At 43.0% G+C, this 25,748-nt stretch overlaps 1 protein-coding gene across 1 annotated transcript in view; it reads left to right on the top strand.

The window, feature by feature from the left end:
- alms1 (ALMS1 centrosome and basal body associated protein) overlaps window positions 1-25,748 on the top strand; it is a gene marked incomplete at its 5' end in the record, with an annotated part of 92,315 nt that overhangs the window by 43,317 nt on the left and 23,250 nt on the right. The window contains 5 exons of the mRNA XM_084320550.1: window positions 1,230-1,333; window positions 12,641-13,358; window positions 17,748-17,851; window positions 24,313-24,433; window positions 24,829-25,037. Coding sequence (XP_084176676.1) covers window positions 1,230-1,333; window positions 12,641-13,358; window positions 17,748-17,851; window positions 24,313-24,433; window positions 24,829-25,037 — 1,256 coding nt within the window. The remainder of the gene's footprint in view (window positions 1-1,229; window positions 1,334-12,640; window positions 13,359-17,747; window positions 17,852-24,312; window positions 24,434-24,828; window positions 25,038-25,748) is intronic.

Here is a 25,748-nt window from a genome sequence, read left to right on the forward strand (position 1 = left end):
GAATATTGTTGATATGGCACACTAGTTACAACTATATTTCAAACAGGTACTTCATGTCAAAAAGGTTGCTGACCCCTGATCTAGACATTTATGACATACCAGATTTACAAATACAGTACTGTTTTTGTAGGGTGATTATGGTTTATTTACATTGATGGTAACATTCCCGGTTATAGTGCAGTTTGTGAAAAGAGTATCTGGGTCGTTATTTTGCCTCTTAGCTGGAACAGAATTATCAGAACCTTCTGCACCTTCTGCAATGCGCTTCAAGGTTCATAAGTTCGTTCTCGTCAATGTCACCATGTCTTTTTTCTTTATCCGGCTTCTCCTGCTGTGCATCCAATGGGAATGTCAGTCCACCAAATAGATCAAAATTTGCAATGAAATCGGACATTTTTACCAACTTGTGTTTACACACTAACTTGTGCGGGACATCCAGTGAAATTACTGTCCTTTTGAAGGAGAGGGAGATTTTACAACGAATGCCATCTAACACCACACTTCCCGCGATTTATATTTTGAATAGGCAACAAACGGCAGTTGATAATCTATATATGCGTTTATGCCTATAACTCGCGTTCTAGGAATTACTGCAGAAAACGATAAAAACATATTTATATTCTAGACGGTATTTTCCTATGAATGAAAAAGTATAACGTTCCTACATCCTGAACGATAGATAATCGATGTTGAATGGGCCATAGTAATGTCAATTTAGCAATACAATTAAAAAAGTTATAACCCTGCAAAGAAGGTGAACATCTCCATAGGTTTAGAGTGGTGGCAGAGAGTGCATGAGACGGGCAAACTCTGTGGCAGTTAATGTGTTAACAGTGAAATTAGTGTCCTTTTGACGAATGGCATCTAACAGACTTCGCGCAATTTTTATTTTGTTCCACAATGACTTCATGACCCACCAATTACATAATCCAACATTGTGTAAGAAACTAACACATTCCACGTGACAGAATCGTTTTTGAATTAGTCGTTATGACGCTTTCAACACATCCATTCATAAAGATTATTGTCCGCCATCTTGGTTTTTCCTAAAAAGTCGAACTGGCGGAGTGACTGTAATTTGGTTGTGGGCGGGTTCTGGGATCACGAGCGTGGGTTATGATAAATAACCACGTCTAAGTTGATTGTTTCAGCCAATCAGAATCGAGACATTTGCATGCCGTTGTATAATTGAAAATAGAGCTCAGTGTAACCCTATGTTGAACCTGCAGAGTGGATCAAGCTGAAGGTGTCGGGGCGGCAGTGTGAGCCTCTGGAGTTGGATCTTGAAGACAGAAAGAGGATCGAGGAGATCAAGAGGGAGCTGCTCTTCAAGGTACCGTACTCAAGAAACTCACCAAACACGTCATCATTACAATTCACGTATCAGGCGTTTTCTCTTGTGTTGCATAGTTAACTCTTTTACTGCCACGACTTTCCCCATCTGTACTGGCTGGCGCCAGCATTATTGACCATTTTAGCGATGTTTGTAGACTAGTTTGTAGACTAGGGCAATTAATCGAAATAAAATCTCGATCTCGATTCATAGACCTATGCAATCTCATTTCTAAATTATGATGATTTTTTTAATACAATTTTTTTTTAACTTTTTTTAAATGATGACGATTCTGACTTGAGTTATTTTGTATGTTACAAGAGACTTAAGTTTAAGTCAAGCACTTTTATATATGTTATGTTTAAGTCAAGCACTTTGATATGTTATATTGTCTGTTTAAGAAAGAGTGCAATAAATGATTTTATTGAAAAAATAAGAATCGTGTGAGAGAATCGTGATCTCAATTTTTAGAGAGAAAAATCGTGATTCACATTTGAGCAAGAATCGCCCAACCCTATTGCAGACCCATTGTGTGTTCTGTATTTTAGCTATGGAGACAATAGTATGGCTAATTTTACAGGCATTGTTCATAGTCCATTACTGACATCAGTTCATTTCTACACTACACGCTAAACATCGCCCCTTTCCAAAATAATCCAGTCTTTTTCCATAGATTGCGAGATATGACGCGTGAAACTAATGATTGATGATGTTGAAATTGAACGTGTGTATGAAAATAAATTTTTGGGAGTGACAATTGATGATAAATTAACCTGGAAATCACATAAGATAAGATAAGATATTCCTTTATTGATCCCCTTGGGGAAATTCAGGCATCATAGCAGCATGGGGGAAGGGGGGGGGGGGGTACAGGTAGTAAAAACAACACAAGCAGTGTAAACAAATAGGTCAATATAATTTACTATCTAACTAGCTGAAAAATATATTCACAGTATTCACAGTGTCACATAAGGTGCAGTATGCATACGGTAGTGTTATAATTTACTATCTACTGAAATATACATTATTCACAGTATCACAGTATCCACTGAAATATACATTATTCACAGTATCCACATAAGGTGCAGTATGCCTAAGGTAGTGTTATTGTCCTCCTTGGGTTCCTATTAGTCCCAGGTCAATGTCTGGCAGCAGTCGCTGCCCCCTGTTGTGGAGCCTGGAGGCCGCTAGTCGCTGCCCACTGTTGTGGAGCCTGATGGCCGCTGGTATGAAGGACTGTCCGAGGCGGTTAGTTGAGTGTCGGGGGGGTATGAGTCTGTGGCTGAACGAGCTTCTCATCTTGACTAGCTCGTCGTAGAGGGGGTGGTAGGGGTTCTCCATGATGGCAGCCAGCTTCCTTCTCATCCCCCTCTTTGCCATCACCTCTAGTCTAGGTAGCTCGACTCCCACCACGGAGCTAGCCTTCCTCACCAGCTTGTTGAGCTTGTTGGTGTCCCTTGAGTTGATGTAGCCTCCCCAGCATGCCACAGCATAGAAGAGGACGCTGGCCACTACAGACTGGTAAAATGACTGCAGCAGTCTATTGCACACGTTGAAGGACCTGAGTCTCCTCAGGAAGAACAGCCTGCTCTGTCCCTTCCTGTAGAGGGCCTCTGTTATCCGACCAGTCCAGTTTATTGTTCAGGTGTACCCCAAGGAACTTATATGAGTCCACCACCTCCACCTCCACCCCTCGGATGGTGATGGGAATCGGGGGGGGGGGGGGCCTCTTCTTGCCACTCCGGAAGTCCACCACCAGCTCCTTGGTCTTACTGGTGTTGAGTTGGAGGTGGTTGCTGTCGCTCCACCCCACAAAGCTCTCCACCAGGGCTCTGTACTCCTCCTCATCATCGTCGGTGATGTAGCTTACGATGGAGGAGTCGTCTGAGAACTTCTGCAGGTGGCACCCGCTTGAGTTGCGGCAGAAGTCTGAGGTATAGAGGGTGAAGAGGAAGGGTGACAGCACAGTTCCTTGGGGGGCGCCGGTGTTGCTCACCAGTACGTCTCTCTGCGGTCTCTCAGTGAGGTAGTCCTTGATCCAGGCCACCAAGCCGTGCTCCAGCTGCATCGCAGAGAGCTTCTCCGCTAGCAGTGACGGCTGGATGGTGTTGAAGGCGCTGGAGAAATCAAAGAACATAATTCTCACTGAGCTGCGCGGCTTCTCCAGGTGCGTGTATGCTCTGTGGAGCATGTAGATGATGGCGTCCTCCACCCCGATGTTTGCCTGGTATGCAAACTGCAGGGGGTCGAGTGAGTCACGCACCAGGGGCTTGAGGTGTTGCAGGACCAGTCTCTCAAACGTCTTCATGACGTGTGACGTCAGAGCGACTGGCCTGTAGTCGTTGAGGGTGCTGGGTCGTCCCTTCTTGGGCACCGGGACAATGCAGGAGGTCTTCCAGAGCTGGAGCACCCTCTCCAGCCTCAGGGAGCGGTTGAAAAGATGTTGGAGCGGTGCTGCCAGCTGCTCCGCACATGCTTTGAGCACCCTGGGATTGGTGTTGTCCGGTCCTCTGGCCTTATTCACACTAATCCTGGAGAGCTGCCTACTGACCTGGCTGTTAGTGATGGTCAGGGTTGGGGGTGGTGGGCAGTCTGCTGCTGCTGTTGGGGGTGGGGTGCCGGTGCTGATGGGTGTGGGTGGGTGGGGGGGTGCTTGGTAGGTGTGAACTGGTGCTGGTGTCGATGGGTGGGGGGAGGGGTGTGGGGAGGCCACTCTGGTCGAATCGGTTGAAGAACGTGTTGAACTCGTTTGCACGCTCTTGGGGGCCCTCAACAGCTGTGCCCTGCTGTTTGAACCCAGTAATCTTCCGGACACCCGCCCACACCTCCCTGGTGTTGTTGGCCTGTAGTCTGCCCTCCAGCCTGTCCTTGTAGCTGTCCTTGGCTGCCCGTAGCTCTTTTTTGAGCTCCCTTTGGACAGCCCTGGCCTGCTCAGTGTCCCTTGCCATGAAGGCCCTCTTTTTCCTGTTTAGCAGGTGTTTAATGTCCTTGCTAATCCAGGGTTTATTGTTTGAAAAGCAGCGTACCTTCTTTGTGGGTACGATGCTCTCCTCACAGAACCTGATGTAGTCTGTGATGCAGTGGGATAGTCCATCAATGTCATCTCCATGGACCCTCTCAAACATGTCCCAGTCTGTCGACCTGAAACACTCCCGTAGCTCCTCCTCGACGTCGTCAGACCACTGTGGGACAGACATGGTGGTCGGTGGCTGTCTCTTAATGAGAGGCCTGTATGTAGATACAAGCCTCACTAGGTTGTGGTCTGACTGGCCAAGGGGGGGCAGGGAAGTCGCACTGAAAGCCTCCTTCACGTTAGCATACAGGAGGTCCAGTGTTTTGTCTCCCCTGGTCGCCTGTAGCTGTTCCGCAACCGTTCCTACTTCCGGGGTAGGCCTGATTGGCCCCGACAGGCACGTGACCCGCTGCGGCCACGCCCCGCGGCAGCCCCAGGAGCAAGCGCGCTACTGCTGGAGTTCGCTTCGCCTTTCACATCGCTGCCGTTGGCGAAAGCAGGATGAGAGCAGGATGAGAGGCGAGAGCGTAGATTTCGCTGTGTATCATTTAATCATTTAACATTTGAAAGGCATACATTGTTGTCATACAGAAGTACAGAATACTTTTATCCAAAATGCTTCTTACTGTTACACTGTTAGAGACTGTGCAGTGCACGGCTTTAGTCTCACTCGAGTGAGGAAGACCGCTGGTTCTCCAACATACAGCGGTGTGCTCTTCAGAATGTACCGGGAGAAACGTTTACTGTACCCCGCAGACATAATAAGACCGCTGGTTCTGGCACATACAGCCCGCTGGTTCTCCAACATACAGCGGTGTGCTCTTCAGAATGTACCGGGAGAAACGTTTACTGTACCCCGCAGACATAATATGACCGCTGGTTCTGGCACATACAGCCCGCTGGTTCTCCAACATACAGTGGTGTGCTCTTCAGAATGTTCCCGGGAGAAACGTTTACTGTACCCCGCAGACATAATAAGCATATAAGCAGTGCTTACTAACGTTATTAGTTACGTTATTTCTGACCGAATTAGTCATTCATTTGTCTGCTTTCGCCAACGGCAGCGATGTGAAAGGCGAAGCGAACTCCAGCAGTAGCGCGCTTGCTCCTGGGGCTGCCGCGGGGCGACTGCTGGAGCAAGCGCGCTACTGCTGGAGTTCGCTTCGCCTTTATATTCTGAATAAAAGTATATATATATTCTGAATAAAAGTATTCTGTACTTCTGTATGACAACAATGTATGCCTTTCAAATGTTAAATGATTAAATGATACACAGCTAAATCTACGCTCTCGCCTCTCATCCTGCTCTCATCCTGCTTTCGCCAACGGCAGCGATGTGAAAGGCGAAGCGAACTCCAGCAGTAGCGTGCTTGCTCCTGGGGCTGCCGCGGGGCGTGGCCGCGGCGGGTCACGTGCCTGTCGGGGCCAATCAGGCCTACCCCGGAAGTAGGAACGGTTGCGGAACAGCTACAGGCCCCCTGGTCTTGCAGGTGACATACTGGGTGAAGTTTGTCAGGGTCTTGTTCAGTCTGACATGGTTGAAGTCCCCATTGATAAAAAGAAATGCATCCAGGTGTTTTGTCTGGAGCCCCGCGACTGTGGAGTGTATGACGTCACTCGCCTGCGCCGCCACCGCACTCGGTGGGATGTAAACAGTCAGAGCCAGAACATGTGTTATTTCTCACGGTAAATAGTATGGCCGCAGACTCGGTGCCAATAGTTCAATGTCGGGGGAACAGATGCGTTCCTTAATGGTGATGTGCCCAGGGTGGCACCATTTGGAGTTAACAAAGACAACAAGCCCTCTGCCTCTCCTCTTGCCGCTCTGTTTAGTCCTGTCGGCGCGCACCACCGTGAAGCCCTCTTGTTCGATTACACTGTCCAGGATGTTATCGTTCAGCCAGGATTTTGTAAAGCACAGTAGGCTTGCCTCCTTGTACTCGCGCTGGCTGTTCATCAGGGCTGAGACCTCGTCCGTCTTGTTGGCCAGCGATCGCACGTTCCCCATAACGACAGAGGGCAGGTAAGGCTTGAATCTCCTGCTATCCTTTCCCCTGTCCCTCACGATCGTGCCAGCTTGATTCCCCCGTCTGCGTATCCTTATGTTGGCTGGTAGATTCCTCTGTGGCGCTACAACTCTGCCTCGAAAGCCTCCCGAGAGTACACCAGCCCGCCAGTGTTGTTGTCGTTGTTGTCCATTGTTCAGCTGTGCTCGACCAAACTTGCCTAACTCGGCTAACTTCACAGAAGTTGTTAACAATTGCCTTAACTTGGTGTAAAGCAACGCACAGTCACTTAGACACCTATTAATGTAAGTAGAATCACAAAAAGAAATAAGTAAAAAGTAGTAAAACGGGATAAGAAGTATAGGGGGGTGGGAGCTGCTATGAAAGGCTGCCACTCACCTCGGCGCCTACTAGACTAAAAAAAGAAAAGTATCCAAAACCATTGCAATATTATTAGGGATGCTCGATATTGGCTTTTTTACCGATACCGATATTCCGATATTGTCCAACTCTTAATTTCGATACCGATACCGATACCGATATCAACCGATACCGATATATGCAGGGTTTCTCCCCAAAAAAACGGAATAATTTCAGGTAACTAATAATTTCACTGGATGCATTCAAAAGGCTTTCTAAATGTAAGCATTATCTGTGCAAAATATGATAATTAAAAAAGTAAAAATTAACATTACATATCTCTTGTTGTTGAATTAAACCAACATGCATACTTTTGACAATAAATAAAATAAGAATTGGTTCTTACTTCCTTGCCTGGGTAAATAAAGGTTAAATAAATGTAAATTTTTTTTTTTTTTTTTTTTTTTTTTTTACCGATACCGATATTTTCCGATATCACATTTTACTGCCGATAATATCGGTCGGCCGATAATATCGGACATCCCTAAATATTATATAAAATGAAATATATCTTAAACAAGAACTCACTCTATTTGTTGTACTGTTCGCTCATAGTTCCATACATAACCTACTGTGTGGAGGTATGGGGGAATACATATATAACAAACACTAACCAAATTTTCATAATGCAGAAGAAAGCCATAAGAATTGTGAATCAAGCTGATTACTATGAACCGAAAAACGCACTCTTTATTAAATCAAATGCCTTAAAATGGGAAGATCTTGTCAATCTTAGCACTGCAATAATAATGTACAAAGCACATAAGCACTCACTTCCAAGTGGCATTCAGGAGTTGTTCCAGACTAGAGAGAGCCGATATAGACTTAGGGGAACTTGTGTATTCAATATCGCAAAGGCAAGGACAAATATAAAAAGTCGATGTACCGTAAATCCTCTAATATTGGACGGGTCTTGTATTTACCTCCGCTGCAAAGAGCACCAGGCCTTTATTAGAGAGAGGCTTATATAAGACTAGAGGCAGGCCTTAATTTCACAAACTGGCCTATTATAATTGTGATTGATTGATTGATTTGATTTAGACATAAACATATACAGATCACATGAGTATTTGCTTTGTCAGGGTGAAACTGGTGGATTAACGTAATTCACACACTGAAGTTAGGTTGCGGGGTCCAGGGACGATTTAGCGTGTGGTACCTTCTCGACTCTACCTCAGTTGAATCGAGTTGCATTGATAACATGCAGTAGCTTTAGCTAACGCTATCATAGCCATCATGATCTGTAATGTCAACTGGACAACGCCAGCCCCGCCTGCCAACGCCATATAGATAGCGAACGTTAACCAACGTTTGCAAACAAAGCCAACGTCATCCAGCCGACACCACAGATCTAGCTATGACAACGTTAGCTAACGCGAGGGAAACATTAATGTAGTCAGTGTAGAGAGAGGCAGCACTTAATTTGCATTGGCAAGAGTTTATCTCATTCTATATCACGGCACGAAACATTTAATAAAACTTTTTTTTGCGACCTTGTATTGGAAGCCAGCCTGTATTTGTCTGCATGTATCAAACCCCCGGCCATTATAAGAGGCCCGTCCTCTATTTGAGTACCCGCCACTCTTAGATGATTTACGGTATATCTGTTAAAGGGGCAAAATTATGGAATAGCTTTGACAAAGAAGTATAAATGTGTAGTTCGCTACATACTTTTAAGAAATTATTCAAATATAAGGTGATACATAAATATAAAACCTCATTATTATCCTAGTTATATTTCATCTATAACATAGCTGTGTTCAAATAGTGACAAAGGGAAAAAGAAAAAGAAAAACATATATATATATATATATATATATATATATATATATATATATATATATATATATAAAAAAAAAGAAAAAGTATTTAAAAAATAAATAAAACATAGATAAATGTGTACGTTTTGTACATAAAACTATGAAACGTGGCGCCCCAGTGGCGAACCACATAGCGCGCTCAGCCGCGACACGGCCGACCCGGGTTCGATTCCCGAACCCGTCGTTATTTGCCGAATGTCTTCCCCCCACTCTGTATCCCATTCCTCCTCTATCTCTATCTACTGGACTGCCCAGTAGAAATAAAGCGATAAAACGCCAAAAAAATAAACCTTTAAAAAAAAACGATGAAACGTTTGTAACCTTTACTAAATGATACTGAATTATGTTTTTTCTTTTTTTTATCCACTTTTTCTCCCATTTTCTATTTTTCTCCCATCCCAATTTCGTATCGTCCAATTCAACCCTCCCCTGTCTCGAACGCTGTTTCTTGCCTCCCACAAGCAGGCTGCAATGTGGACGAAGCCATACATAGCACGAGTCCCCTCCGATACTCGAGGTAGCAGCCGTCGCATCTTTTCACCTGCACGGCGCGATCTTTCAGCGTCAGGGGTCTGCGCTTTGGAGGGGCGCCGCCCCCATCGCTTCTTGATTCTACTGCGCAGGCGCACCAACCGACCTGTAGGAGTCGCTGTCCACAACGTCCGATCCCCACCCCTCAGTTTTCCCTCTCCCTAATACTGCCAATTGTATTAGTACGGACGACCAGCCAAACTGAAAACAATGTGGAGAGCTGGGCTCAAACCCAGCGTCTCCTGCATTGGTGGTGAGTGCCTTGCCCACTGCACCACCTAGCCGCCCCTTTATCATGTTTATTTTTTGTATTTTATTTCTTTGTGTAAATAGTGTAATGTAATGTAGATAGTGTAATGTAATGTAAAAAGGGTAGGAAATTATAAGCCTCGGCTTAGCTTTAGAGGCCCTAAACTCTGGAACACTCTAAATTCATCATTGAGGTCAACAACCTCCTTATCCATATTCAAAAAACAATTAAAATCTAATTTAATTTCATCATAAATCACTGTCACATTAAGTTACTCCTGTGTCAGAGCGGTCAGGTGGCGTAGCGGAGATTGTGCTAGTCACCAATGCAAGAGGCTGCGGTCTCGACTCCCGGAGAGTCGGCATTGCCTTGGCTTGAGCTGATCGCTATACTAACTCGTTTGGCTGAGTTAGGGGGAGGGGAGACGTGGGTGGGTCTTGGGCGTTGTGGACAGCGACCCCTACAGTTTGGTCGGGGCGCCTGCTCAGCGAAGGTAGGATCTGGTGAGAGGTAGTGCGGCCTCCCACACGTTACAATCTCCCAGTGAGAATCTGCGCGGCCAGGCTGGCTGCCGGCTGGCTGCACATGCGTCGGAGGAAAGCATGTGACAGTCTCCGACCTCTCGGACCAACAGTAGGGGAAAGTGCGCAACAACCAGGAAGGGGGTTGGGAATTGGCATAACGACTAACAGTGGGATGGGAGAAAAATCGGAAAAAGAAGGAGGGGGAAAAAGATAATAATAAAAATAAATATAAAAGTTACTCCTGTGTCATCAGTGTTACATCTTCTGTTAGTATGACTGCTTGTTTCCTTTTACTCATTATATACCGTTAATATGCTATTCTCCTCTGTCTTTGCCCTCTTGTACAAAAAAATAAATAAAAATTGTTCTGGTTACTGACTCGTGTAAATGTTCCATGTTTTTGCATTAGTGTCTGCCTTATGTCTCTGATCCTGTTTTGTAGTTTATTTTGTAGTCCATGTTTACATGTAATTCGTCCATATTGTTTATGGACAATGATGGGAGTGGAACTTTGTACAAGCCCTTTGGGCTTCGTTCCCTCCTAGCACTGTTTTTTTTTTTTTAAATAATGTGCTAAATAAATAAACTAAACTAAACTAAGCCTTGGCTTCAGCCTACACCTTTTCGGTCATTTCATTTTTAGTTTTTTTGGAAGTTCTACTACTATGCTTTGTAAAAAAAAAAGACAGAAATAAAATCATTCATTCATTCATATGCAATAAGCCCAAATCGTTCTGGTTGATCGCCTGAAGACCCAAATACTCCCAAATCAAAGGTATATGTCATGTACATAATGTGCCTTCACAAAATCATCAAGGGGGAGTGGGGGGGGGGGGGGGGGTAGTCGTACCCGTTACAAATCAAATCAAATCAAATTTATTTGTAAGGCCCGACAACACACGTTAATGTCCCCATGGGCCGGACACGTCTTCTTCCATCGGCGATCGCGATTACCGGTACTCGTTTATTAAAGCATTACATCACGCGCAGCAGTGGGTTGTGAGAATTAAACCATGCCTAGGGGTGGTCGTTAGAAAAGTTAGGGGGGCTTTGCCATAATTTCAGTGCGCCCCCTAACTTTTGATTGCAAGGTCTGACATTGACCCCCTTTTCAGGAGTTGACCTAGAGCCCACCAAGGTCATGCATATCAAATTTGGTCAATGTCAGACCTTACAATACACTGTAAGGCACTGTAAGGCTACGGATCTGCCTCACTTCCAGTGATGAAGCTAAGCTATGCTAACGGAGCGTCTATTCCCAAAGCTAAATGCACGCACAGAGACAAAAAAGGTATGTATCTTCTTGTCTAACTCCAGGGAAGATGTTAAATAAGCTAATTTCCCAAAATGTTGGAGTTCCCCTTTAAGGTTAGAGTTTGGAATCAGGGCTGGTGGTCTATCGCCCTGCTCTAAAGATGGGAAAATACCGCCCCCTATCGTCTATCCCTGTGTAACTGCAGCCCATTCGATTATACTGCTGGATCCCTGTGGGGGGAGCCAACTGGCTTCATTATGCTGGCGAGCTGTCTGATGTAGAGGGAAGTGATCACAAGTTGGAAAGCAGCGTGGAATATATATTTACAGCAGCCAATAATCAATCAATAAACGCGATCGATATTTGGAATGGCGATCAGGAATTGGAATAATCTTTTTGGAGAACATCTGATCTAAGGTAAGGAGTCTATGTTACCAGTTTTAGGATAATCAGAGCTGTATTCACTGAGATATCAGCATGTGCCGTGTGTGTGTGTGTGTGTGATGTTGAGGAAATGAGAGAATAGATTTTTCAGCCCGCTTCTATAGCGTGCATAAGTACACATATACTATAGCGTTTATTTGAAAACGATTCATAAATAGGCCGACAAATGACAACGTGTCTAGTGTATTCGAGAATATTCCAATAAATGCCGTTTATGGGGGAATCTTTCTATTTTCCTGAAGTTTTCGAGAGAACGATAGCTTTTCGAAATGCTATAAAAAGGATATGAACCGATTAAAAAAAAACAATCCGTTTTGACAATGTTGACTGCAAACAAGTCATTGATAAGCGACGGGCAGATTAGACACATTAGCCATAATTTAAAACATAGATTATGCGTTTTTAACGCTAACATTGAAGTGGATGATGGCATTCAAGGGGGTAAAAAGGAAAACAAGGCCGGCACTGATAGTGTTAAGATTCTTGAAATAAGTAAAGATATCTAGGGTTCTTTCTCCTGAATAGACGAAGTAGGAACAGGATGCCAGAAGATGTATTTCCTGTTTACTGCAGACCGGAGGGACTGGGAGACCCAGGTTACTGACCGAACCCTATAATATCAGCGATTGATGGCTGTCAGAATGTAGAGCTATTTAACACCTATTTCAACTAAATAAATATCGCTCACAGCACCGTTAATGTAATATTTCATTGAAATAATTGTTTTAGGGATTTGTTTTTTGCTGTGATGATGAGAAATGTAAAGGTAGAATCTGTAATGTTGTCAAACGGCGACCATTAACTTAAGGCTAGTCTCATGTATGCTGTATACAGACAAGGGTTTTGCATCTAGGTCGCACCTTGGGACGACACATTTAATTCAAAGGAAGACTTGGGCTGTTTTGAGTGACACCTCGCCTGGTCTCTCTTAAAAACTTTATTTGACTTCCTCCTGCCTTTTTAAGCTCTGTAGATTCAACTGCAGAGGCAGAGTAACCTAGGGGTGGTAATAGAGCCTAACCGTGTTCTGTCCACTCCTTTCAGAGCCAGACGAGCACCGACATGGACAGCAGCGGTGTGTCCTCCAGCCTCGGTGGCCCGGAGCCGCAGCCTCTCCCCCAGTCTCTCTCCCAGACTCTCCACCAGCTGCAGCCTCTCCCCCAGTCTCTCTCCCAGCCTCTCCACCAGCTGCAGCCTCTCCACCAGCCGCAGCCTCTCCACCAGCCGCAGCCTCTCCCCCAGTCTCTCTCCCAGCCTCTCCACCAGCTGCAGCCTCTCCACCAGCCTCTCCACCAGCTGCAGCCTCTCTCCCAGCCGGCCCAGACCTTCACAGCTCCCAGGGCCGTGGAGGACCGCCTGTCCCACCAGCCGCTGCCTCTCTCCCAGCCTCTCCACCAGCCTCTCCACCAGCCGCAGCCTCTCCCCCTCCCCCAGCCAGCCCAACCCAGGGCCGCAGAGGACCACCTGTCCCACCCACCGCAGCTGGTCATCAAACCCACCCAGGCGGCTGACAAACCCCAGCCGCCCCAGCCCAGTCCGAGAGAAGCGACGGGGGTCGCGGAGGAGTCGGCTAGCGGTACCTCGGGCAGTGTGGCAGAGAGCAGCGCCTCCTTGCCCGTCTCCAGGGATCCTGAGCAGGAGGCGCAGAGCGACGGCAGCAGCGAGAGCTCCCTGGGGGCCAGAGTGCTCATGCTGCTGAACGAGTCTTCGTCGGTGTCCAGCAGACCCAGCACTGCTGACCAGGAGGAGAGCAGAGCCAGAGGTAGAAAGCTCATACTACACACTTTGAGATGAGAGAGATGTTACTATCCCTAGGAGGAAATTGTCGTATGGACCTATCTCAAACCCCACCCTCCTTTCTTGATCCTCTAATCACAACTGTTTGTCCGAGGAAGTGACTGTTGCGATTGGAGGATCGAGAAAAGAGGGCGGGGTTCGAGATCAATTGTTGACAGATAAATTATACCATCATTTGCATATTCTTGGTATCTAGGTACATCTATGGACCTCAGGGAATGTATTCACAGTGTCATAAATATTGTGTCTATTACTAGGCTTGCTTAAATTGCGATGAAACAAAGGAGAATATGAATTATGATTTTTCTTTGCATCTTTGACAGTGAATAACACCATGCTAATAATGACCAAACATAAAAAACGGCCACTGATCTCGTTCAGTACCTTCTTGAGATCATGTGTACAAAAAATCTAAGGAAATTAATAAAGGGAAGATGATTAAACAGAAGGTTCTGTAGATACACTACTGAATTCTCCCATCCGGACCAATGCAATTTGAAATATTATTATAGAATATAGAATAGGAGGCTTATAAATTACCTTATTATAGCCAATTCGCACATTTATATTATATATACATATATTATCTTTCAAATGCCAGAGTTCAATTTGGATTTAGTATCACCAGGCATGCATAAGAACAGATAATGATATCTACTGTAATGTACTGTACTTTTTTATTTTAACCACAGTGCAACCATTTTGAAACTAATTTCAGATCTAATTGTTGCTACATGCTAACAATAGGGAGGAGAAACTAACTGCGTTTCAATATTTGTCAAAAACGTTACCTTTTGTGGCTTATTATCCCGAATAATAACAGTTATTGATATAATTCATTCAGAACGCTGAACTTTGAACCCCCACAGAATCTGCCAGGAAGTGTAGTTCGGAGAAATTCCAACGCTGATCGGCAGCTATAGATGCCCTCCACAAAATGGCCACAAAAGAACTACAATTCCCATGGTTCAAAATGTCCAAAATGGTTGCCGTCTCGCAATCGAAAACTTAAAACTATCTAATGGCACTTTAAACCTATTGTTAAACTAACATATTGATGATAATATACATTCTACATGCTTTTGTGACATATTAGTGATGTTAATACTTGAATACGTTTGATTTTAAAATCGCACATTTTTTGCATAAGGAAAAATATTGATTTATGACCAGATGCCATTTTGGGACCGGATCCGGTCCCGTCGGGTGGAACAGGTTAAGCATTAAATCACGCGCAGGAGTGGGTTATGATAATTAGACCATGCCTAGGGGTGAATTAGACCATGCCTAGGGGTGGTCGTTAGACCCCCCTAGGCAAGGTCTAATTATCATAACCCACACTGCGCGTGGTGTAATGGCTTTTATACAACTGGCGCATTCATCCAACCTTATTGCTATACAATAAACACATATTAATTGAAGATTTATTGACAACCATCCGCAGAAAAAGTAGTTCCAAACAAAAAAGAAGAGAAGTTGCCTCCGTGTGTAGAAGCAGCGCTGTTTCAAGGCATTCCATCTAAAGTGAGCGTGTGTTATGGGATTGATTGATTGATTGATTGAACATTTTATTACAGATAGACAGTGCTTACATCTTTATACAATTACTGAATTCATCCAACCTTATTGCTATACAATAAACACATTAATTGAAGCATAATGGAGATTTATTCACAAAACCATCCGCGGAAAAAGTAGATAAAAAAATAATAAAGTTCTAGTCGCTTATAATACGTCATGGGCTATAAACTTCGTTTTAACTTCTTTAATTCACATTTGTTTATTTCATTTCATTTTTACCGACATAATGCTACCTGCCTCGACGAAATCCGTGATTCGGTTGCGATACAGATGAATTATGAAGTTAGCGGTTGTTATTGGAATGATTGATTGATTGATTGACATTTTTTTATTTTATTTTTTTTTATTATCTTTTTCCCCCTCCTTCTTTTTCCGATTTTTCTCCCATCCCACTGTTAGTCGTTATGCCAATTCCCAACCCCCTTCCTGGTTGTTGCACACTTTCCCCTACTGTTGGTCCGAGAGGCCGGAGACTGTCGCATGCTTTCCTCCGACGCATGTGCAGCCAGCCGGCAGCCAGTCTGGCCGCGCAGATTCTCACTGGGAGAGTGTAACGTGTGGGAGGCCGCACTACCTCTCACCAGATCCTACCTTCGCTGAGCAGGCGCCCCGACCGAACTGTAGGGGTCGCTGTCCACAACGCCCAGAACCCACCCACGGCTCCCCTCCCCTAACTCAGCCAAACGAGTTAGTATAGCGATCAGCCCGAGCCAAGGCAATGCTGACTCTCCGGGAGTCGAGACCGCAGCCTCTTGCATTGGTGACGAGCACAATCTCCGCTACGCCACCTGACCGCTTGATTGAACATTTTATTACCAGATTGCAGAATGGGTACAATACAGTACAGCTCAATGCACACAATTGTTAAGGGGATGCAGACCAGAGAAAGACTTTCGTCTTGTTTACATCAGGGTCCCCCATTTTCAATTCATCATAACATATATGACATGCATGACATACAGATAGACAGTACTACTACATCTAGACATTTATGACATACCAGATTTACAAATACAGTACTGTTTTTGTAGGGTGATAGGATTATGGTTTATTTACATTGATGGTAACATTACCGGTTATAGTGCAGTTTGTGAAAAGAGTATCTGGGTCGTTATTTTGCCTCATAGCTGGAACAGAATTCTCAGAACCTTCTGCACCTTCTGCAATGCGCTTCAAGGTTCATAAGTTCGTTCTCGTCAATGTCACCATGTCTTTTTTCTTTATCCGGCTTCTCCTGCTGTGCATCCCATTCATCAAATGTCAGTCCACCAAATAGATCAAAATTTGCAATGAAATCGGACATTTTTACCAACTTGTGTTTACAAACAAACCTGTGCGGGACATCCAGTGAATGCCGTCTAACAGTGAAGTGAGCGGTTGTTATTGGTTTGATCGATTGATTGATTGATTGATTGATTGGAAATTTTATTAACACTTTGGTTGCCTTGGGTTAAATTCATGATATACCATAGGTTGCCGGCTCTATTTGTCTATGGAGAAGTACCCCTTCTTTGCATGGCTATAACTTTTTAAATTCTATTGCTACATTGCCATTATTAGGGCCCATTCAAAGTCCTATATGTATTGTTCATTGTGTAGCAACGTTAAACTTTTTCATTCACATATTCATAGTAAAGTATGGTCTAATGTATAAGTATGTTTTCATCTCTTTCTGCAGCTTTCTCCAGAACGTGATCTATAGCCCCAAATGCATTATATTGATGATGCAATACAGTTTTATGGCAATCAGCGCGATATAAAAAATTCCAACTAGACGTACTTCTAGAAGTTACTACACGTCATCTGATGTTGACCGGATGGGCTAGGGGGCGTTTATAATTCTGTGGGCAGCGTTATACCAATCATCTAATGTGGGTCAAATGTTGATAATAGCAGTTAGTATCGAAGACGGTAACGTTACACGCTAAAACTCACCCCAGTCTCCGCGTGCCGTTGGGCGATCATCGTAGAGTAGAAATCTTATCATTATGGGATGTAGATTTACCCGGTCCATCTCCAGCTTGTATAATGGTATATACGTCCAAATCATGTTGTTTATCGAGTTATTGGCAATCGATCACTGTGTATTGTGACGAGCTAGAATGCCGGGACCTATAGCGAGTGCCCGGAAGTAATACGGACGTCCAGCACAACCTCTATGCCACTTCCTGTTTAAGCGATTGCGCCGATCGGCCACCAGATGGCGCTCCTGAACCGCCAGAGAGCTCAGTGGGTCCTCCTGGTGGATCTCAGGCCAGCGGAGGGGACATATGAATCCGATCGCAGATTTTTGAAATATTGATATAAGGACGCTGTAAAGCGTCCTCCGGCAACTTGAGCATGGCCGGCAATGACGTCTAAACACGTTTCCTGGCAGCCAAAGTGTTTGAAATTAGTGTCCTTTTGACGAATGGCATCTAACAACAGACATCGCGTGATTTTTATTTTGTTCCACAATGACTCATGACCCACCAATTACATAATCCAACATTGTGTAAGAAACTAACACATTCCACGTGACAGAATCGTTTTTGAATTAGTCGTTATGACGCTTTCAACACATCCATTCATAAAGATTATTGTCCGCCATTTTGGTTTTTCCTAAAAAGTCGAACTGGCGGAGATGTAATGATCATGATTGATTGTAATGATTGTAATTCGGTTGTGGGTGGGTTCTGGGATCACGAGCCCACAGCCAATCAGAATCAAGAAATTTGCATGCTATTGTGTAATTGAAAATAGAGCTCAGTGTAACCCTATGTTGAACCTGCAGAGTGGATCAAGCTGAAGGTGTCTGGGCAGCAGTGTGAGCCTTTGGAGTTGGATCTTGAAGACAGAAAGAGGATCGAGGAGATCAAGAGGGAGCTGCTCTTAAAGGTACCGTACTCAAGAAACTCACCAAACACGTCATCATTACAATTCACGTATCAGGCGTTTTCTCTTGTGTTGCATAGTTAACTCTTTTACTGCCACGACTTTCCCCATCTGTACTGGCTGGCGCCAGCATTATTGACCATTTTAGCGATGTTTGTAGACTAGTTTGTAGACTAGGGCAATTAATCGAAATAAAATCTCGATCTCGATTCATAGACCTATGCAATCTCATTTCTAAATGATGACGATTTTTTTAATAAAAAAAATAAAACATTTTTTAACTTAAGTTAACTTTTTTTTAAATGATGACGATTCTGACTTGAGTTATTTTGTATGTTACAAGAGACTTAAGTTTAAGTCAAGCACTTTCATATATGTTATGTTTAAGTTTAAGTCAAGCACTTTGATATTTTATGTTGTCTGTTTAACACTTTGACTGCCATGAAACGTGTTTTGACGTCATTGCTGGCCATGCTCAAGTTGCCGGGGGACGCTGTACAGCGTCCTTATATCAATATTTCAAAAATCTGTGATCGGATTCATATGTCCCCTCCGCTGGCCTGAGATCCACCAGCAGGACCCACTGAGCTCTCTGGCGGTTCAGGAGCGCCATCTGGTGGCCGATCGGCGCAATCGCTTTAACAGGAAGTGGCATAGAGGTTGTGCTACGTCCGTAGTACTTCCGGGTGCTCGCTATAGGTCCCGCGACTCTGGCTCGTCACGCTACACAGTGATCGATTGCCAATAACTCGATAAACAACATGATTTGGACGTATATACCATTATACAAGCTGGAGATGGACCGGGTAAATTTACATCCCATAATGATAAGATTTCAACTCTACGATGATCGCCCAACGGCGCGCGGAGACTGGGGTGAGTTTCAGCGTGTAACGTTACCGTCTTCGATACTAACTGCTATTATCAACATTTGACCCACATTAGATGATTGGTATAACGCTGCCCACAGAATTATAAACGGCCCCTAGCCCATCCGGTCAACATCAGATGACGTGTAGTAACTTCTAGAAGTACGTCTAGTTGTAATTTTTTATATCGCACTGATTGCCATAAAACTGTATTGCATCATCAATATAATGTATTTGGGGCTATAGATCACGTTCTGGAGAAAGCTGCAGAAAGAGATGAAAACATACTTATACATTAGACCATACTTTACTATGAATATGTGAATGAAAAAGTTTAACGTTGCTACACAATGAACAATACATATAGGACTTTGAATGGGCCCTAATAATGGCAATGTAGCAATAGAATTTAAAAAGTTATAGCCCTGCAAAGAAGGGGACTTTCTCCATAGACAAATAGCGCTGGCAATCTATGGTATATCATGAATTTAACCTTAGGCAACCAAAGTGTTAAGAAAGAGTGCAATAAATGATTTTATTGAAAAAATAAGAATCGTGTGAGAGAATCGTGATCTCAATTCTTAGAGAGAAAAATCGTGATTCACATTTGAGCAAGAATCGCCCAGCCCTATTGCAGTAGTATGGCTAATTTTACAGGCATTGTTCATAGTCCATTACTGACTAATCAGTTCATTTCTACACACTGTAGTGTTACACGCTACACGCTAAACATCGCCTCTTTCCAAAATAATCCAGTCTTTTTCCATAGATTGCGAGATATATGCGTGAAACTAATGATTGATGATGTTGAAATTGAACGTGTATGAATTTATTTTTGGGAGTGACAATTGATGATAAATTAAACTGGAAATCACATATATATATATATAAAGAAAAATCCAAAACCATTGCAATATTATATAAAATGAAATATATCTTAAACAAGAACTAACTCCATTTGTTGTACTGTTCGCTCATAGTTCCATACATAACCTACTGTGTGGAGGTATGGGGGAATACATATAAAACAAACACTAACCACATTTTCATAATGCAGAAGAAAGCCATAAGAATTGTGAATCAAGCAGATTACTATGAACCGACAAACGCACTCTTTATTAAATCAAATGCCTTAAAATGGGAAGATCTTGTCAATCTTAGCACTGCAATAATAATGTACAAAGCACATAAGCACTCACTTCCAAGTGGCATTCAGGAGTTGTTCCAGACTAGAGAGAGCCGATATAGACTTAGGGGAACTTGTGTATTCAATATCGCAAAGGCAAGGACAAATATAAAAAGTCTATGTACCGTAAATCCTCTAATATTGGACGGGTCTTGTATTTACCTCAGCTGCAAAGAGCACCAGGCCTTTATTAGAGAGAGGCTTATATAAGACTAGAGGCAGGCCTTAATTTCACAAACTGGCCAATTGTAATTGTGATTGATTGATTTTATTTAGACATAAACATATACAGATCACATGATTATTATATTATGAGTATTTGCTTTGTCAGGGTGAAACTGGTGGATTAACGTAATTCACACACTGAAGTTGGAAATGTCTATAGGTTGCGGGGTCCGGGGAAGATTTAGCGTGTGGTACCTTCTCGACTCTACCTCAGTCGAATCGAGTTGCATTGATAACATGCAGTAGCTTTAGCTAACGCTATCATAGCCATCATGATCTGTAATGTCAACTGGACAACGCCAGCCCCGCCTGCCAATGCCATATAGATAACGAACGTTAACCAACGTTTGCAAACAAAGCCAACGTCATCCAGCCGACACCACAGATCTAGCTATGACAACGTTCGCTAACGCTAATGCTAACGCGAGGGAAACGTTAATGTAGTCAGTGTAGAGAGAGGCAGCACTTAATTTGCATTGGCAAGAGTTTATCTCATTCTATATCACGGCACGAAAAATTTAAACTTTTTTTTGCGACCTTGTATTGGAAGCCCGTTACAAATCAAATCAAATCAAATTTATTTGTAAGGCCCGACAACACACGTTAATGTCCCCATGGGCCGGACACGTCTTCTTCCATCTGCGATCGCGATTACTCGTTTATATGTAATTACGGTACTCGTGTATACGGGAAACTACAGGTTTTGAGGCGAGAAGATCTCCTAGCGATTGCTCTGCAAGAGCTCCTCCCCCTTAGAGCGAGTCAGGACAGAAAGGGATCAGGACAGACACTGTCTGAACTAGATTATCAAGAGTTCAAAAGGTAGGCGATACTGCCACCTGGTGAGATTCGATCTTCATTGCAATTCCAACGTAGGCAGATGAATCGGGGACACCTAGAGGGCTCCAGCTGACAGTATAGAACGGGGATCAAAGGAAAAGATCAAAACCCGAGAAATCTCGGGTTTTGGCACTCAACGCATGGCGAGATAACCCAACCTATCTTGGGTATGGCACAGAATGAGTTAAATGTGCTTGTAAGTTGTATTTACTTTGTTAAAATAAGTGGTCTACATGTTCAAATAATAGCTCTACATTCTGACAGCCATCACCGATACAGTGTTGAGTCAGTAAATGTGGGTCTCCCCAGTCCCTCCGCACATTTTCTTGTATCCCGTTCCCACTTTATCCAATGGACTCCACACTGCAAAAATGGTCTGACAAAAATAAGAAATCAAAACTAGTTTTAAGCAAATATGTGCTTGAAACAAGTAAAATAATCTGCCATCAAATTTGGCTTGGAATTAAGATTCTTGAAATAAGATATCTAGGGTTCTTTCTCCTGAATAGACGAAGTAGGAACAGGATGCCAGAAGGTGTATTTCCTGTTTACTGCAGAGCGGAGGGACTGACCGAACACTATCAGCTATGGCTGTCAGAATGTAGAGCTATTTAACACCTATTTTAACTAAATAAATATTGTTTACAGCACCGTTAATGTAATATTTCATTGAAATAATTGTTTTAGGGATTGTTTTAAAGTATCTCAATTGTTTATTTATTAAATTTTGACGTCTGCCTTCAATCTCTGGACTGTAGAACCCTTTCACTGCCACACTACAGAAGGTTAACCCTTTACTATCACAACCGTCGGTAGTGTGATAATAAAGGGTTAACCTTCTGTAGTGTGGCAGTGAAAGGGTTAATCTGCTGTTGTGTGGCAGTGAAAGGGTTAACCTTCTGTGTATTGTCGCAGTGAAAGGGTTAACCGTTTGGTAGTGCAGCAGTGAAAGGGTTAAGGCGAGACACTACAGGTGACTAGGGTAAAATATTTAACTAATAGATATCACAATGAAACTTCCCCAGTTGATTACTTATATTAAGACAAGACTTTTTTGTATTACAAGTTTTCTGAAATTGTATGTTTAAATATGCAAATGAGGCATGATCTACTTAAATATGCACTCATTTGCATATCATTCCAGGACAGAAATCTGAACATTGGATAAAGCCATTTTCAAAATTATAGTTTCATTTTGTTGACATATTAGAGCCAAAGGTTTTTACAGAGGGGATTTTGGATATCTCTTTTTATCACTCCATAAATCAGAAAATACTTATGGTAAAATTCCATATTTCGCCATGTTTTTAGGAATAAAATGTGGTATAAATCAGGGTATGAATGCGATATCAACAAACCCTTCTGTAAATACCTTCAGAACATAGATATGAATAGAACTGGAAGGTTTGGTGTATGTGAGTGCTACTGAAGTGGAGATTTCTGGCTCAGAGTATGAGGAAAAACTCATTAAAACTCATTTTTGGGAAAACGCCTTCAAAGTTCGTTATTGTAAAATGCCATAATTCTTTTTTGAAACAGCTATTTACAAACACAATACCTAATCAAACCATTAGTAATTGACAACCTAAACACATGCCTGATAACTGAATAATAATAATAATGATGTTATTGAACTGAACAGAGCTACACACAGGCTACAAACAGTGTAGTACAGTGTAGTACCCCCTAATAGGCAACAAATATTTGAATAGATATCACTATGAAACGTTCCCATTTTCTTATGTACATATAAACAAAAAAAATATATATATTGCAAGTTTTCTGAATTTTATATTTATATATGCAAATGAGGCACTTCCCCATTAACACATCCTGCGCCATAAACATCGTACAACGTGTTTCAAGGTCATGCTAATTCTGCCATTCCACGGCGTACAACGTTATTGAGATCATATTTAATTTTTTCGCCACGTTATTCATAATTCCCTCACGGAGCCTGGTCTGATGCAGTGGGAGCCTGCACAACTCTGCAACGCTTCAATACTGCCGCCTGGTGGATGATCGGCGAGTTACCAAACCGGAAATGGACGAGTCGATCTCGGTGCGTCTGGGAAATGCGTCCGGCACTCGCATATTGTCGCGGGACTCTAGACACACACTGTGTATATGGATCGCTGCCATAACTCAATAATCGACATGATTTGGGCGTGTATTATTATTATACAAACCGGAAATGGATCGACTCGATCGCCATCAAATAAGTGTGATCTTTTTGCTCCAGTCTCGTCGGCCAACGGTAAGAGGACGCTGACGTCATTTTCAAGGCCATTGTACATTTCCTTGTTTACAAACCAACTGAACAATAAATCAACCCATACTACATAAAGCATTTACTGACGATCATGGACTTATAAACGACCCCCCCCCCCCCCCCCCCCCCGTTCATCCGCGCATGATGAGTCATAACGTTTAGGATCGTATTCAGTTGGATTTTTTAATATAGCGTGTATCACGAATAAACTGCAATCAATAATCTATATTATGCGTTTAGGCCTATAACTAGCATTCTAGGAATTACTGCAGAAAACGATAAAACATATTTATATTCTAGACGGTATTTTCGTATGAATGTATGAATGAAAAAGTATAACGTTCCCACATCCTGAACGATGGATAATCGATGTTGAATGGGCCATAGTAATGTCAATTTAGCAATACAATTTAAAAAGTTATAGCCCTGCAAAGAAGGTGAACATCTCCATAGACTTAGAGTGGTGGCAGAGAGTGGTATAAGATGCTCAAATTGCGTGGCAGGGAATGTGTTAAATATGTGCACATTTATGGATGCAATAAGGCAAAAGTAAAATAAACAACTAAATGTGTGTTATTGACGTTTTATTGTCACTAGTGTCATAGAAGACATGTTTAGGAAGCAAAATATAACAATCTCAAAATCAACAAAAAAAAGTATATTTGCCTATTCACCTGGGGTGTCTCGCCTTAAGGTAAGTATCGTGCTGAATACAGGGCATGGTGTGTCAAGATGTGGTTTTAAAATCCAATTGATGGTAAGCATGGAGTGCTGTGATGATGAGAAATGTAAAGGTAGAATCTGTAATGTCGTCAAACGGCGACCATTAACTTGAGGCTAGTCTCATGTATGCTGTATACAGACAAGGGTTTTGCATCTAGGTCGCACCTTGGGACGACACATTTAATTCAAAGGAAGACTTGGGCTGCTTTGAGTGACACCTCGCCTGGTCTCCCTTAAAAACTTTATTGTACTTCCTCCTGGCTTTTTAAGCTCTGTAGATTCAACTGCAGAGGCAGACTAACCTAGGGGTGGTAATAGAGCCTAACCGTGTTCTGTCCACTCCTTTCAGAGCCAGACGAGCACCGACACGGACAGCAGCAGCGAGAGCTCCCTGGAGGCCAGAGTGGTCATGATGCTGCAGAACAAGTCTCCGTCCACCGTGGCGTCCACGGTGCAGAGCAGAGCCAGAGGTAGAAAGCTCATACTACACACTGTGAGATGAGAGAGATGTTACTATCCCTAGGAGGAAATTGTGGTATGGACCTATATCAAACCCCACCCTCCTTTCTTGATCCTCTAATCACAACTGTTTGTCCGAGGAAGTGACTGTTGCGATTGGAAGATCGAGAAAATAGGGCGGGGTTCGAGATCAATTGTTGACAGATAAATTATACCATAATTTCTTCACAGATGGGTTGAATTTTTTTATTGTTCTACGAATAGACCTTACATTTATGTTTTCCCCCTGTAAGTTTGCAATATCTTCTAAAACCATGCCAATATTTTATTCCATATCATTCAGACCCACCAGCATCTACTGACCTACCTCAAACCCCGCCCTCTTTTCTTGATTCTCCAATCACAGCCGGTCGCTTCCCTTCGACAGGCAACAGTTGTGATTCGGAGGATGGAGGAAAAGAGGGCGGGTTTGAAAATAGAGCTCATGTTGAACCTGCAGAGTGGATCAAGCTGAAGGTGTCAGGGCGGCAGTGTGAGCCTCTGGAGTTGGATCTTGAAGACAGAAAGAGGATCGAGGAGATCAAGAGGGAGCTGCTACTTACACACCCCTTAAAGGTACTGTATTCAAGAAACTCACCAAACACGTCGTCATTACAATTCCTGTACCAGATGTTTTCTCTTGTGTTGCATAGTTAAATGTGCTTGTAAGTGGTATTTACTTTATTAAAATAAGTGGTCTACATGTTCAAATAATAGCTCTACATTCTGACAGCCATCACTGATACAGTGTTTAGTCAGTAAATGTGGGTCTCCCCAGTCACTCCGCACATTTTCTTGTATCCCGTTCCCACTTTATCCAATGGACTCCACACTGCAAAAATGGTCTGACAAAGATAAGAAATAAAAACTAGTTTTAAGCAAATAAGTGCTTGAAACAAGTAAAATAATCTGCCATCAAATTTGGCTTGGCATTAAGATTCTTGAAATAAGTAAAGATATCTAGGGTTCTTTCTCCTGAATAGACGAAGTAGGAACAGGATGCCAGAAGGTGTATTTCCTGTTTACTGCAGACCGGAGGGACTGGGACACCCAGGTTACTGACCGAACCCTATAATATCAGCGATTGATGGCTGTCAGAATGTAGAGCTATTTAACACCTATTTCAACTAAATAAATATCGCTCACAGCACCGTTAATGTAATATTTCATTGAAATAATTGTTTTAGGGATTTGTTTTTAAAGTATCTCAATTGTTTATTTATTTTATTTTGACGTCTGCCTCCAATCTCTGGACCGTAGAGGTCTGGTGCTTAAGGTAAGTATCGT

The sequence above is a fragment of the Notolepis coatsorum genome (genome assembly GCF_963971535.1).
Source record: "Notolepis coatsorum genome assembly, chromosome: 8".
Lineage (NCBI taxonomy): Eukaryota > Metazoa > Chordata > Actinopteri > Aulopiformes > Paralepididae > Notolepis > Notolepis coatsorum.